General features: G+C 42.1%; 2 protein-coding genes across 4 annotated transcripts in view; one reads left to right on the forward strand and one right to left on the reverse strand.

Annotated features, from left to right (window-relative positions):
• PRR11 (proline rich 11) overlaps positions 1–10321 on the reverse strand; it is a 47968-nt gene extending 37647 nt beyond the window's left edge. Inside the window, exon 1 of the mRNA XM_023204637.1 lies at positions 10043–10321. The gene's annotated coding sequence lies outside the window, so the exon portion shown is untranslated. The remainder of the gene's footprint in view (positions 1–10042) is intronic.
• A 246-nt stretch (positions 10322–10567) lies between these two features.
• SKA2 (spindle and kinetochore associated complex subunit 2) overlaps positions 10568–16218 on the forward strand; it is a 44042-nt gene continuing 38391 nt past the window's right edge. Inside the window, exon 1 of one of the 3 annotated variants that reach the window (XM_023204634.2) lies at positions 10568–10718. In XM_023204634.2, the coding sequence (XP_023060402.1) occupies positions 10686–10718 (33 nt within the window). In that variant the 5' untranslated portion in view covers positions 10568–10685. The remainder of the gene's footprint in view (positions 10719–16218) is intronic. The other 2 variants (XM_023204636.1, XM_023204635.1) reach the window with 2 other exon arrangements.

Below are 16218 nucleotides of genomic sequence, written 5' to 3' on the forward strand. Positions count from 1 at the left end.
TCTTCTTCTTCTTCTTCTTCTTCTTCTTCTTCTTCTTCTTCTTCTTCTTTTTTTTTTTTTTTTTTGAGACAGGTCTTGCTCTGTCATGCGGGCTGGAGTGCAGTGGCACGATCTTGGCTCACTGCAGCCTCCTCCTCCCAGGTTCAAGCGATTCTCCTGCCTCGGCTTCCAGAGTAGCTGAGATTACAGGCATGTGGCACCATGCCAGGCTAATTTTTAAAATTTATTTATTTTTAGTAGAGATGGGGTTTCATTATGTTGGCCAGGCTGGTCTTGAAGTCCTGTATGGTCAGGACCTTCTATAGACAAATGCCACTGGAAACTTCTATCTAAGGCTGAGTCCACTGGTTGGGAGCCCTAGAATCTGAAATTTCCCTAGCATCCTCCTTTTCTTTGGCTTCCATTTGACCCTTCACAGTCCTCCCCCCTTCTTTTTCTGTTGCCGAGGCTGGTCTTAAACGCCTGTGCTCAAGCAGTCTTCCTACCTCAGCCCCCTAAAGTGCTGGGATTACAGAAATGTAATCCCCCACCACACCCGACCCCATCATAGAATTCTATATTAGGCCAAACTTTCAGTCAGGTGTGAGAAAAGAATTAAGATAAAAGATAAGAATTTTCAGGATGATGGTGATAAAAAATCTAGGGGAAACAGCTTTGCAGCAAGCTTAGGACGGGGGTCAAGAAACCTTTTTTGTAAAGAGCCAGAAAGTAAATATTTCAGGTTTTGCAGGCCATATGGTCTCTGCTGCAACTGCTCAACCCTGCCAGGGTAGCACCAAGGCAGTCATAGACAATACTCAAGCAAAGGAGCTGTGTCCAATAAAATTTTATTTATGACTGAAATTTGAATTTCATATACTTTTCTTTTTTTCTTTTTTTTAAGATGGAGTCTCACTCTGTCGCCCAGGCTGGAGTGCAGTGCATGATCTCGGCTCACTGCACCCCCCGAGTTCAACTGACTCTTCTGCCTCAGCCTCCTGAGTAGTTGGGATTACAGGCGCCTGCCACCGTGCCAGGATAAGTTTTGTACTTTTAGTAGAGACGGGGTTTCACCATCTTGGCCAGGCTGGTCTGGATCTCCTGACCTCGTGATCCATTTCCCTTGGCCTCCCAAAGTGCTGGGATTACAGGCATGAGCCACTGTGCCCGGCTGAATTTCACATACTTTTCATGTGTCACAAAATATTGTTCCTCTTTTGATTTTTTTAACTGTTAAAAGTTATAAATCATTCTTAGCTCACAAGCTCTACAAAAACAGTAATTTGCTGAGTAAGGCTCACAGCCAATGAAGACTGGTGCAGGAGGACAGGAAAGAGAGCTTCAGCAACAATGTCTCTAAGGAAAAACGGAAATAGATAAACTACCTAGTGTGTTGGACCATTCTGAGCAGAGTTTTACTGTTCTGGAAACTTGAGGCCAAATTGCTGGTAAGTGCTTAAAAAAATAAGCATATAAAAAATAGCTAGGAAAAAAGTTGTATAAGTAAGGAAATGTAACCTTAGTAGCACTAAATGTTAAGCTGTTAAACAATATTTAAAGTATAAGCATCCCCTGGGCTTGGTGGCTCACACCTATAATCCTAGCACTTTGGGAGGCCGGGAGGCAGGAGGATCACCTGAGGTCCTGAGTTTGACACCAGCCTGGCTAACAGGGTGAAAGCCCGTCTCTACCAAAAATACAAAATTTAGCCAGGTGTGATGGCATGTGGCTGTAGTCCCAGCTATCTGGGAGGCTGAGCCAGGAGAATCTCTTGAACCCGGGAGGCGGAGCTTGCAGTGAGCCAAGATTGTGCCAATGCACTCCAGCCTGGGCAACAGAATGAGACTCCATCCAAAAAAAAAAGTATAAGCATTGACTATTTATTTAACGAAAAACGATGATGTAGGTATACTGGGAAGAAGGAGAGAACGTGGACCAGTTGTGGTGGCTCAAGCCTGTAATCCCAGCACTTTGGGAGGCTGAGGCAGGCAGATCACCTGAGATCGGGAGTTCAAGACCAGCCTGACCAACATGGAGAAATGCTGTCTCTACTAAAAAATACAAAAATTAGCCAGGCGTGGTGGCACATGCCTGTAATCCCAGCTACCCGGAGGCTGAGGCAGGAGAAGCACTTGAACCCAGGAGGCAGAGGTTGCAGTGAGTCGAGATCGTGCCATTGCACTCCAGCCTGGGCAACAAGAGTGAAACTCTATATCAAAAAAAAAGAAGACAAAGTGAGTGGAAGTCAGTATTTGTCATGAAATAATAGTATGAATGTTACTTAGAAACATAGAGGTAAATACCAGAAGAAATAATTACAAGATTTAGTGTTGCCTCTGACAATTGGGAGTCAGGATTACAGAGGGGTGGTTTAAACTGGACTGCCATTTTTTTTCATTGTTTCTTTCTAATTATAATAAGGCTTGTATTGTATTTGACTTTTTTTTTTTTTGAGACAGAGTCTTGCTCTGTCGCCCAGGCTGGAGTGCAGTGGCCGGATCTCAGCTCACTGCAAGCTCCGCCTCCCGGGTTTACGCCATTCTCCTGCCTCAGCCTCCCGAGTAACTGGGACTACAGGCGCCTGCCACCTCGCCCGGCTAGTTTTTTGTATTTTTAGTAGAGACGGGGTTTCACCGTGTTAGCCAGGATGGTCTCGATCTCCTGACCTTGTGATCCGCCCGTCTCAGCCTCCCAAAGTGCTGGGATTACAGGCTTGAGCCACCGCGCCCGGCTGTATTTGACTTTTAAACTTTGGTATGTAGCTGGAAAGGTTGAGTACCACCATTCTGAAACAGGGCCATCTCTTTCTAGTCCTTTCCTGGTGGTTGTTCCAGTGTCTATGCATTCAAATTTCTAAAGAGTCCTACACAAGCCAATGTTTGTCATTTTGGGAATTATTTTTCAATGAAAAAGATGTCTACGAACTAAATCATGTTTTCTTCTCTCTGTCTCTGTCTCTGTGTGTGTGTGTGAGTGTGTGTGTGTCTGACTTGGGTTATTAGTGCTTCTATCTAATCTCCTTCTAATTAAATACAGTAATTGGCACATGCAGAGGATTAAGGAACTATGCCAAATCTGTCAGAGTAGAAAGATGCAGTCTGAGATAATTCCCAGATAGTTAGTTGTTCCATCCAAAAATAATCACAGGTCTTGCGAAAGTGGAGAATAGCAAATTTCTACCTTAGTCAGAACAAGAACACAAAAAAGTAAGGTTTGTTTTAGTATCATTACTTAATTAAAAGCATTAGGTACTTTCCAGAGGATAATTGCCTAAATTGAAAGAGTATATAGCAATCTTCCTTTAGCTTAAAATACATATACTTATCCCCTTTCCAAAGGGGTAATGAGACCTACAAATTCTTTTTGCTGGATTAGGTGGGATTTTAATTGTTAACATTGAATACAAGCTCATTCTTTCGTGATTCCTTATAGCATTTTTCCTTTTGTTTTCAGACAGGGTCTTGCTCTGTTGCCCAAGCTGGATTGCAGTGGTGTGATCTCAGCTCACTGCAGCTTTGACCTCCTGGACTCAAGCAATCCTCCTGCCTCAGCCTCCAGTAGCTGGAACTATAAAGGCGCACCACCATGCCCAGCCGGGTTTTGTATTTTTAGTAGAGACAGGGTTTCACTATGTTGCCCAAGCTGGTCTTGAACTCCTGAGCTCAAGCAATTTACTGGCCTTGACCTCCCAGAGTGGTGAAATTACAAGTGTGAACCACTGTACCCGGCCCCCTGTTTTGTGTGTGTGTGTTTTTTTGTTTTTTTTTTTGTGTGTGTGTGTGGTTTTTTTTTTTTTTGAAACGGAGTCTCACTCTGTTGCCTGGCCAGCCTGGAGTGCAATGGCATGATCTCAGCTCACTGCAACATCTGTCTCCTAAGTTCAAGTGATTCACCTGCTTCAGTCTCCCAAGTAGCTGGGACTACAGGCACACACTACCACGCCCAGCTAATTTTTGTATTTTTAGTAGAGATGGGGTTGCTAATTTTTGTATTTTTAGTAGAGATGGGGTTTCACCATGTTGGCCCAGCTGGTCTTGAACTCCTGACCTCAGGTGATCACCTGCCTAAGCCTCCCAAAGTACTAGGATTACAGGCATGAGCCACCGTGCCTGACCTATGTATTTTTTAAACTAATTTTTTTCTTACACTGCTTTCTCAAATAATCTGAAAAACCATTAGAAACATAAACATATAGGCCAAGGGTGGAGGTTCATGCCTGTAATCCCCTGCACTTTGGGAGGCTGAGGTGGAGGTGGGAGGATCCCTTTAGCCCAGGAGTTTGAGACCACTCCGGGCAACATAGTGAGAGTCCCAACTCTACGACAAAAAAAAAGAGAAAGCCTGGCATGGTGGCCCACCTATAGTCCTAGCCACTCTGAAGGCTGAGGCGGGAGGCTCACTTACAGGAGTTTGAGGCTGCAGTGACCCATGACTGTGCCACTGTACTTCAGCCTGGAAGACAGAGCCAGAAACTGTTTTCAAAAAAAAAAAGAAAAAAAAAAACCATAAATATCCTAAATAATTCTATGATCTCTAGAAATTACTCTCATTTTTACTTACATCCTCTTTCATTAAGAAAAGATTTCTAGGCTAAGGAACCAGAAAACTGGTACATCTGGAGTTCTGGATAACAAATCAAACAATAATAAAGGACATATTATAGGCCGGGCATGGTGGCTCACGCCTGTAATCCCAGCACTTTGGGAGGCCGAGGCTGGCAGATCACTTGAGGTCGAGTTTGAGACCAGCCTGGTCAACACAGTGAAACCCCGTTTCTACTAAAAATATAAAAATTAGAATGAGGCTCAGTCTTTTTTTTTTTTTTTTTTTTTGAGACGAAGTCTTGCTCTGTCGCCTGGGCTGGAGTGCAGTGGCCGGATCTCAGCTCACTGCAAGCTCTGCCTCCCAGGTTCACGCCATTCTCCTGCCTCAGCCTCCCAAGTAGCTGGGACTACAGGCGCCCGCCACCTCGCCCGGCTAGTTTTTTGTATTTTTTAGTAGAGACGGGTTTCACCGTGTTAGCCAGGATGGTCTCGATCTCCTGACCTTGTGATCCGCCCGTCTCGGCCTCCCAAAGTGCTGGGATTACAGGCGTGAGCCACGACGCCCGGCGAGGCTCAGTCTTAAAAAAAACCCCCCAAACCAAAACCAAAACCAAACAAACAAAAAACAAGAGAAATTATACTGTAGAGGTTAAGGATGAGGACCAGGGAGTTATACTGCATAGGTTCAAATCATGGCTTTACTATACTCTCTTAAGTTATTATTTATGATATTCAAGAGATTCTTAGTCTTTCTGTGTCAGTTTCCTTCCCTGTGAAATAATAATATTAATAGGAACTTGCTTCAGAGTTTTGAGGAGTACACGAGTAAATCATGTAAAGTATTTACAGTGCCTGGCAGGCAATAAGTTTCATTGTTATCATTATTATTCCTTGATTCTTTTTTTTTGCTGCTTGAGATTACTATATCAGATTTTTAAAAATACAGAAGTAGGCCGGGCGCGGTGGCTCAAGCCTGTAATCCCAGCACTTTGGGAGGCCGAGACGGGCGGATCACAAGGTCAGGAGATCGAGACCATCCTGGCTAACACGGTGAAACCCCGTCTCTACTAAAATACAAAAAACTAGCCGGGCGAGATGGCGGGCGCCTGTAGTCCCAGCTACTCGGGAGGCTGAGGCAGGAGAATGGCGTGAACCCGGGAGACGGAGCTTGCAGTGAGCTGAGATCCGGCCACTGCACTCCAGCCTGGGTGACAGAGCGAGACTCTGTCTCAAAAAAAAAAAAAAAAAAAAATACAGAAGTTTAATTCAACAACATATAGTGATAACTCACTATGAAGATGAGTAAGACACATTCCTGCTCTCCAAGAGTTTATAGTGGGGAGAGATGGGTAAGCAGAAAGTAAACAGGTATACAATATGGTATGGGTTATGATGGGATATATATATGATATTAATGGAGAAATAAAGCAAGGGTACATAATTCTCCTATAAGGGTTGAGGTTTTTGGAAAAGGTTTTGCCTAAGCTGAACTTTGATGAAGGGGCTAGGTTAAGGTGGGCCTGGGAAGGAGTCATCCCATCAGAGGGAATAACATGGAAACATTTCACAGAAAGGTATGTCAGGGGATTCAGACAAGACTCAGTGTGACTAAAGCGTATCGTGCAACATAAAGTTTTGTCAGGGAGCAATGAGCGATGAAGCTGGAGGGTGGATAAGGACCAAGACATCAGAAACAATAATGGATTTTAAGTAGATAACTGTCATGCTCATATTTGCTCTTTAGAAAGAACGGTTTGGCAGCATTGTGGAAGTTGGATTTATGGGACCATGACTGAAGGCAAAAAGTCCACTTACAAACCTATTGCAACTGTGTAGGGGATAAGGACCTGATTATAGGAGTGACAGTAGGGTATCTAAAGACATCTAACTGTTTGTGTTCTATGTTCAAAGTCAGAAGTTCAGGGGAAAGATACTAGAGAAATACTGCACTCATAAGTGTATAGATGGCTAGAGAAAATAGTAACACTAGAAATGGGTGAAATTACCCAGAGAAATATGTGGAGTGAAAAGATCTGTGAGCTGACTACCAAACTTTAAGAAACACCATGTATAAGGAGTGGGTAGAGAAAGAAATAGAAAAGACATAGCCAGGAAGGTGAAAAGACTGCAGAGACAATGGAGCTCCTATTGGAGTAAAGGCTTATAAAAAAAAAAAGAGGGTGTGGGAGGCTGGGCGCAATGCCTCACACCTGTAATCCCAGCACTTTGGGAGACTGAGGTGGGTGGATCATCTGAGGTCAGGAGTTTGAGACCAGCCTGACCAACAGGGTAAAACCTGACTCTACTGAAAATACAAAAATTAGCCAGGCGTGGTGGAGTGTGCCATAATCCCAGCTGCTCCAGAGGCTGAGGCAGAAGAATCACTTGAACCTAGGAGGCGGAGGTTGCAGTGAGCCAAGATCATGCCGCTATGCTGGGTGCACGCCACACCTGGGTGTGGGCCAATGTGAGTATGAATCAGAGATGTTTCTCTGATTAATTTACCCTGTCTTTTCTCCTTACCATCCCCCTTCTTTCTGTCCTCTAACTTCAGTTGCCTTCACCATTTTTGTCTTTCACTATTGTCTATTTTCCTTTACTGTTTTTACTTAGAAAAATTTCAAGCTTTCAGGAAATAAAAAATTTACAATAGTATAATAAGCACTCATATACAATTCACCTAGATTTACCAATTGTCAATTGCCGTCTTTGTACACACACTCTTTCTGTATGCATGTACAGATATATACATATATAAATTTTTTAAGGTTTTGATTGAATAGATTTAGTTGCAGACATCATGATACTTTACTCTTAGATACTTTAGCTTTTGTTTTCTAACATAAACATGGAAATTTTCCGACAAAACCACAATCACAGTCAGGAAATTTAATCTTGCTATTATATGATCTAATAAACAGCCCATATTAGGATTGCCCCAGTTGTCTCATTATCCCTTATAGATTCTCCCACCCTGGTTCCACAACACATTTAGCTGTAGTATCTAGTATCTCTTTAGTCCCCTTTAATTCATAACAATTCTCCAGTTTTTTTTATTTATGTATTTTCTTCTTCATATTTATAATTTTGAAGAGTCCAGGTCAGTCGTTTTGGAGAATGTGTCTTAGTTTGGGTTTGTCTGAGTGTTCCTTCAATGATTCTCCTGCCTTCAGTCTTTCTCCTTGCCAGTTCATTTTCCACATTGTTACCAGAGCTGATACTTTAAAACAAAATGAGATCTAGATATTCCCTTGCTTAAAAGTATTTGAAGGTTCCTTTACACACAAAATTAAATTCCTTAGCACGCCTTTCAAAGCTTTTCACAACTTACCTGTAATGGCCCTCTGCCATTAGAGCCTTCATCTCTTCTAGTGACTATTGGTTAGTACTTACAGGTATAGTAAACACCAAATACTTTCTGTTTCTTTCTATCAGCCTTTCCTTCTGTTTGGAGTATCCTCCTCCAAGTCAACTTATACCTATCCTTCAAGATTCCGTTACTTTATCTTATACATATTAGTTGAGTGTTTATAATCCACCAAGTACTATGCTAGGTGCTGGCATACAATCTTGAACAATACCAACATAATCTTTTTCCTCCTGGATTTTTTTTTTTTGGGGGGGGACAGAGTCTTGCTCTGTCACCAGGGCTGGAGTGCAGTAGCTTGATCTCGGCTCAATGCCACCTCCGCCTCCTGGGTTCAAGCGATTATCCTGCCTCAGCCTCTTGAGTAGCTGGGATTACAGGGGCGTGCCACCACACCTGGCTAAGTTTTGTATTTTTAGTAGACATGCGATTTTGCCATATTGGCCAGGCTGGTCTTGAACTCCTTACCTCAAGTGATCCGCCCGCTGTGTCCTCCCAGAGTGCTGGCATTACAGGTGTGAGGCACCGTGCCCAGCCACCTTGCAGAATTTATACTGGCTGAAATGTCATCTCTTTTGCACTTCTATAGCACTTTATACACACCTTTATTATAAAATTTATTACATTTCATTGTAATTTTTGCTTGTATGTCAGTCATCCTGCTGGACTGTTTTCCCAGCATTTTGAATACAGCAGGAGCTAAATAATGTTTCCTTCAGTAAAGAATGAAAAGAAGCATTCCTGCTAAGTGTTAGTTAGCAAGTGTTATTTTAGTTAAGGAATATGTTCTAATATTGTCAAATTCTCTTGGTTAGGGAGGTTTTTATTTCTTCATATCATACCACATCTTCATATGGCTAAAAGATGGGTCTAAAGCTATTTTCCAATAGGAAGATGCAGTAAATAATACAGTAAGAATTACAGTCTTTTGCAGGAGTTGGCACTGCTGCTTCTGTTACAACTCCTCCCAATGATATGAAAAGTTGTTTGCGGCCGGGCGTGGTGGCTCATGCCTGTAATCCCAGCACTTTGGGAGGCCGAGGCGGGTGGATCACGAGGTCAGGAAATCGAGACCATCCTGGCCAACAGGGTGAAACCCTGTCTCTACTAAAAATACAAAAATTAGCCAGGCGTGGTGGCGGGCGCCTGTAGTCCCAGCTACTCAGGAGGCTGAGGCAGGAGAATCGCTTGGACCCGGGAGGCGGAGGTTGCAGTGGGCCGAGATTGCGCCACTGCACTCCAGCCTGGGCGACAGAGTGAGACTTCGTCACAAAAAAAGAAAAAAAAAAAGGAAAGTTCTTTGTTCTGGGGAACTTTCAAAGCTGTGGCAGCAATGAAAGTGGCTGTTGCATTTCATTGCCATCTTCCTAAAACACATTTTTATGGAGGTCTCTTGCACTCCTCCACAAATAGCCTTCAATTACTTAATTTCCATTACCAGTTCAACTGATACTTCTTGAACACCCATAGCACTATTTCTGGGTACTTGCTTTTTAAAAATTTTATGTTTTATGCTGTTTTTGTTTGTTTTGTTTTCTGTTTTTTTTTGTTTTTAGCATTGCTTTTTTTGTTCCTGTCTTGTTTCTCCAAAGAGACTGCAGTTCCCTAAAGTCTCATCCCACACAGCATTAGGCACTCAGTAAACAGGACACACATTTAAAATGGACACTCTAACAGAATGCCAGACAATATCAAGTAACATAGTAATATTCCCGGTCAAGAAATGTACCAACTTAAACTTTAATGTGCACAGAAATCACTGAGGGAAATCTTGTCAAAATGTGTATTCTGATTTAGTAAATTTGGCTGGAGCCCGATAATTTGCATTTGTAACAAGCAACCAAGAGATGCGGATGCCGCTGATCTGTGGACTTACACTGAGCAGCAAATATGTAAAGAAATATTCAAAATGCATATGCTTTGCTCCAAAACATATCTTGGGAAGTGTTAATTAAATAGAAGTATGGTTAAGATGAAGCCAGGCCGAGCACTTCTTCCCCAGCCCCAAAACTACCCTTCCCCTTTCCATTTCCCCTTCGTGTCCAGCCAAGGTCTCCCCCTCCTTAAACCATAAAAACACACAAGCAGCAACAAGCCCAGCTACTCAAGACGCGAGCTCAGATAACAAAGACATAATCGTTCCTGCACTTACTAGTCTAAGAGCCGGGGCAGTCGATGGAGTCCGGGCTGTGGCCTCTCCCACGCCATAAAGAAAAATTCAAAATTAAATCCTTGTCAGGGAGAGACCAATCGTAGACACGGTCTCTGCACGATTCGCTCTTTAGATAGCGTAGGAGCACAGCCCGGCTTGTGATTGGCTGAGATAGCACAGAGCTCCAGCCAATCAGAGCTGAGGCGCTTCTAGTATGAATAAGGTGAAGGCGGGAGAGAAGGGGAAGGAAAGCAGGAGGGGAAAGAAGGTGTGTTACGTTCCCTCTGCCGTCGGTGGAAGCTCTGGTGTGATTGGTTGGCTCTTCTTCCGCTTGCACCAATCTCAAGCTCTTCTCTGCAGAGCCCTAACTATAAAATTGAAAGTAGAGAGCAGGGGGCAGCCAATGGAAAAAAAAAATGTGCACAGCAGCCAATCTTCCTGCGGCGTTTTGTGTCTTTGCCCAACAGGAAAATGTGTCTCATGCAGAGGGGCGTTACCCAGTCGCCAATGGGCGGGAGCCGGTGGAACGGAGGAACCAATGGGTGCGAGACGTTGACTGACAGCTGTCCAATGGAGGCCCTCCGTGCTAGTACGGCTTGCGGCTTAAGCGCCGCCGCGGTCTGAGGAATGTCAACTATTCAACATGGAGGCGGAGGTCGATAAGCTGGAACTGATGGTGAGTGCAAAGTGAAGGAGATCTACTGGGTAGTTTATTTTTCCCCTACGGCCTCGAAAGTGGGGCACAATTTGGAGTCGCCGGAAACTCCGGGCGGCGGAGACTGGACCAGAGTCGAGTTCCCTCCTCCTGCACCAAAGGGAGCCGCCACCGTCTGGTGTCTAAACCGCCGCGGGGAAGGGGTTACATCCGGGAAACTCGTCAGGGAAATGGCGGGAGATGCTGAGGGTGCGGGGCCTTTGGAATTCCTTGTTCCTCGCCCTCACCTTTACACCCCTTACGGAACTGCGCCCAGTGCAGACCGCATTCTGTGTTTGTACCGAAAAAGATGTGAATGGAACGGTCCCTAAGCGTCCCAAGAAGGGAGAGGTGGTTCACACTCCAAGAAAGGGGAACGGAGGGTGGGGTGGGGAATAAACCGACGGGGGCGAGGAGAAATCCCTGTAGGGCCGACCCGCCCACGTTTTAAAAGGCGGGCCGAGAAAGTCTGAGAAAGGATGCTAGACTTGTATGCACAACTTCCTAACGGACAAGGAAGCATCTAGACCCATTTCTGTTTGGTCCGGGGGTGGCAAACCTTCGGTGAGGGAAGAGGTGTGAGCGAAGGGGATCGGAACCACGAGCTCCTCTCCTGGAGCGCGGGCGGGATTGAGACAGGAAAGGCATCCTGCTCTTGAGTTGTGCACTTTCATTCATCTGTGAAAGTAGAGAATGGGGGCGAAGAATCGCAAAGTACTCCCGTTGTTGCTGGCGTATTCGGCCTGCTCGGGGGCGCCCAGCTGAGGGGCTGTCCTTCTAGTTTTCTTTAAGGATCCGTCCTTCACTTGTTCTCTTTATTCCCTCCCTCCCATCCTTAGATTACCAGCTTGATCGCCCGCGCTTTTTTCCTTAGTTCCCTTGTTATGTCTTCAGCCCTTTTCGTCCAGCATTATCTTTTTTTTCCCTTTTTTTTTTCCAAGTTGGGCTGCTTTCCTTAAAAACCTGGACTTTGGAGGAAGCGCCTGCCACTGAGCTCCTGTCTTTTTTTGTTTGTTTGCTTGTCTGTTAAATAAGATTGGCCGGGCACAGTGGCTCATGCCTCTAATCCCAGCACTTTGGGAAGGCGAGGTGGGCGGATCATGAGGTCAAGAGATCGAGACTCTCCTGGCCAACATGGTGAAACTCCGTCTATACTAAAAATACAAAAATTAGCTGGGTGTGGTGGCACGCGCCGGTAGTCCCAGCTACTCGGGAGGCTGAGGCAGGACGATTGCTTCAACCTGGGAGACGGAGGTTGCATTGAGCCGAGATCGTGTCACTGTACTCTGGCCTGGCGACAGAGTAAGACTCCGCCTCAAAAAAAAAAAAAAAAAGATTAAGTTTAAAAAAAGTAAAAAACTTATTTCTTCGTCTGTAATCCGTGCCTCCTTCCCCCGCCATTCCCTGGCATTACTGCTTAGGTATTTGTGCCTGCCCTGCTTTCTCCAAGCTGAATCTTGGGCCTCTAACTTCTTCCTTTCAAAGGATGGGTGGTGATCCTGGAAGAAACCACCCACCCCCCATTCCCACCCCAGAAAAACAGGCCTTGATATATCTTATTTTCTTCTGATGTGCAAATGAATTGGAGTGCCTCCCATATACAAATTTAATTTGAAGGCTTTCAATTACTTTCAGCATTTTGTGTTTAAATTTTCTTTGTGCAGTGTGTGTGGGATTGGAGAAGTGTAGGGAGAAATGGGAGGGAAGAAGGAATAATTTCCTGCAGATTTTCAAACCTGTAATAATGAACTTTTAGTTCTAAGTTTTATTATTTTTATCATTGTCTTTTTAAAAACAAAATGTTAAGCATTGTAATTTGATTCTGTCAACAGGCTTAAATGTTAAGACTATCTTGCCCTTCTCCCATTCTGAATTCTTCCCTACTGATACAGATATTTCTGCTTAAATTCATAATTCATTTCTGCTAAATGATGCTAATTCTGCTTTTAACAGGTTGTTTGCTTCTCAAGTTGGCTGTTTTTAATTTTTAAACTTGTCTGGTTTTTGCAATAGAGTCAGTGTTCTCACAGGACTTCTTTAGATTGAACAAATTCTCTTTTAAGTGAACAATGATGAAGTAAACATTTTGAAAAAGTAGGTTTTAGAAAATTATAAGGTAGCCAGACATTTAAACTTTTAGATATTGTTTGAATGATGAGGTAGTATTTAAATTATATTTGAAGACAGGAAACAAAGAAATGAGGGTTTTTTCCTTTCTTCCATCCTTGCAAGTAAATTAGTGGTAGCTTTTTTTTTTCCCTTTCAGGTTATTAGTTTGTTTCCATAATTATTAGGGTTTAGAAATGAATTTTTATCATGGCTTTAATTATTACTGCTTTATATTGACTAGATAATAAAAGACAGTGCATCTCATCTTCAGATTTACCATGCACTTCTAGAAAAAAACGTTATACTTGTGGACCAGTTTATTTTATAAGGTTTTAAGCGTAAATGATTTCCTGTGCTATCTTCTGATTTTTGGTTTTACATCAGTTAAATAAATGATTTGTCAAGGAACTAGTATTGACTAATTTGTGAAAAGAGAATGCATAATATTTAATTTGAAAAGAAAGTGTTTATCCTAATTTTGTTGATACCTTAAATTTTTTTCATATTTTTCTTGTTTGTAACAACTTCCAATTCAGAAAGTTAAACACTTATCTTTTAAACAATTGTCTTTAAAACCTGAAACTTGGCTACCAGCGTTAAATATTCTAATATGTTAGTTATGTGGCCCAGGATTTGACACCAAGACACTTATATTTCAGCTGTCCTTTGTGTGAATCCATTTCCTTAGTAGGCTCAATCCTACTAAGTAGTTGAACTGGATTGTTTAAAGTGAGGTTGGTGAAAATAATGAAAATGTATTTTTGCATCAATCAACATTACTAATGGGGGAATAAGCTTATTGTAGGGCAATCTTTGTTTTCTGACTTTTCCCCCTTCACTTATTGATAGGGTGGGATTTGTTTAGCTTCGTTCTTTCGTGGTACTATTAGTGACTGTACACAAAAGGTAATGCAGTGTGACACTATGATACTATTTCTGTTTGTGGGTTTACATCTGACTTCTGATTGGGTTCTTATCCGTTAAAAAAGTTAGAATGTTAATTAGCTTGGAACTAAGGAAACTTGTTACTTAAATCTCAGTCCCACCTCCCCCTATCATTATTTTCTCTTTGATATTTGTAAGTTTGAAGGAAATGGAGATGCTTTCTGCCTATATTTAAGATTTCAGGAGTTAACTGAAATTTTGAAATCCCCTTGGATAGTATTCAGTTAGATAGAGTTAATGTTCTATTTACAGCATGTTGATTCCCTTCTGTTGTTATAATAGCCCTTAGTAAACTCAAGATACAAAGCTGTAAGATGGTAAGTGCTTTTGTGTTTTCTTTGTATAGTGGTTTAGATTCCAGAGTGATAGATTATGTAGAGATTGAGAAATTTATTATTTTACTTTTCATTTGTTTTCTTTGATACTTGTATTCAAAGGGCTTGTTTTATGTGGTGGTTAATCAGTAAATTGCCTTGGAGAAGGAGCTAACCAACATCTCTGCAGAGAACAAAAATATTTTTCACAACTTTGTCTTAGTAGTAATTATAATTGGTTTTGTTAATAACAATCCTCAAGTATTAACAATACCCATTCTAATTACTGTTAAGGCTTAGGGCATATTTACAAAATTCCTTTCTACATCTATGCATGTTTCTGTTTGAATGTTAATTTGTATATTAGTCATCAATAAGCAACATCACTTTGATATTTACGTCTTATCCTTTTTTTAAAAAACATTGATATAAATGTTTTTTGGTTTTGGATGTTTTTCTGTCCAAAATGGCAACCCTACTTTAAATTCTTTTCACACTGAAGCTTCAACTGATGCAAGATGCTTTTGTGTTCCTTTCCTACTTATTACTGCTAACGAATGCTCTGACTTTATTGCACTACTGTACTTTACAGCTAGCAGTGCAATAGTATTGTCAAAGCATCTGAAAGCAGGATGCACGCCAGAATTTTGATTCTTACCTTACATCTTCCTTCAGTATCAGGAAATAATTTACCACAACCTTTGTTGCTGAAAACTATAATGTTGTTACTAACAGTGTATCTTTAGAAAGTCATAATTTGAAAAAAAAAAAAAAACCTTTTAACTAATTAAAAACTTACTATTTTACTGCATTATGAAACACATCTAGAGTTTTTTTTATATCTAAGTTGTTATGGTTTGTCTAAATGAGTAATACTTTATAATTTATTGCTTTCTGTTACATATTTGGATAGGTTCTTTCAAACTTTAGGTTTTATTTGAGTTTTATGATGAATTGGTAGTGATGAAAACAATTTCTGCTCTATATTTTTCTTGCAGTTACTTGCCCCAAGTCGTCTTTTTTGTTGTTGTTTTTTCCAGAGACAGAGTCTTGCTCTGTTGCCCAGGCTGGAGTGCAGTGGCCCACTCATGCCTCACTGCAGCCTCATCCTCCTGGGCTTAGGCAATTCTCCCTCCTCAGCCTCCTGAGTAGCTGGGACCACAGGCGTGTCCTAGCATGCCTGGCTAATATTTTCTTGAAATTTTTTGTGGAGACAGGGTCTCACTGTATTGCCGAGGTTGGTCTTGAACCCTTGGGCTCAAACAGTCCTCTTGCCTTGGCCTCCCAGAGTGCTGGGATTATAGGTGTGAGCCACTGTGCCTAGTCCTCCAAATCTTAGTTGGTGTTAATTTTGTGTATTGTCTAGGAAATGGTTGAATTTAGAACCTAAGAGTGCTTGTTTTACAGTTTATTCTTATGAGATATAATAGTGTGGATTCATCACTTTTAAAAAATAATGAATTGTATTGAGATACAATTATATAAAATAAAAGTAAGTAAGCTATTTGTTAAGCAAAGCCAAAGTCTTGCTGTGTTGCCCAGGCTGGAGGGCAGTGACTATTCACAGGGCAATCATAATGCAGCACAGCCTAGAACTCCTGGCTTCAAGCAATCCTCCCACTTCAGCCTCCTGAGTAGCTTTGACTATAAGGGTGTGGCATGCCCAGTGAACTGATGAGTTTTGACGAATGTATACAGTCATGTAACCACCACCACAACCAGGATATAGAACATTTCTGTTACTTTACAAAAAGCTCCTTTGTGGCCAGGCACAGTAGTGCACCTGCAGACCCAGCTACTCAGGTGGCTGAGGTGGGAAGATCACTTGAGCCCAGTAGTTCCAGACCAGGCTGAGCAACAGAGTGAGACCCCTACATTCCTTTGTGCCTCTTTGTGGTCAACCTCTTCTTCCCCAACTCCCTGGCAACCACTGATCTCTAGTTTAACTTTTCCTAGAATTTCATATAAATGGAATCATACATTGTACAGTCTTTTGTGTCTGGCTTCTTGCACTTAGCATTAATGCTTTGAGATTCATCCGTGTTGTATGTATTCGTAGTTGGACAGTTTTTATTGCTGAGTAGTATTCATTGTATAGAATATCACAAACTCTA

The sequence above is a fragment of the Piliocolobus tephrosceles genome, chromosome 16 (assembly GCF_002776525.5).
Source record: "Piliocolobus tephrosceles isolate RC106 chromosome 16, ASM277652v3, whole genome shotgun sequence".
NCBI classification, from domain to species: domain Eukaryota; kingdom Metazoa; phylum Chordata; class Mammalia; order Primates; family Cercopithecidae; genus Piliocolobus; species Piliocolobus tephrosceles.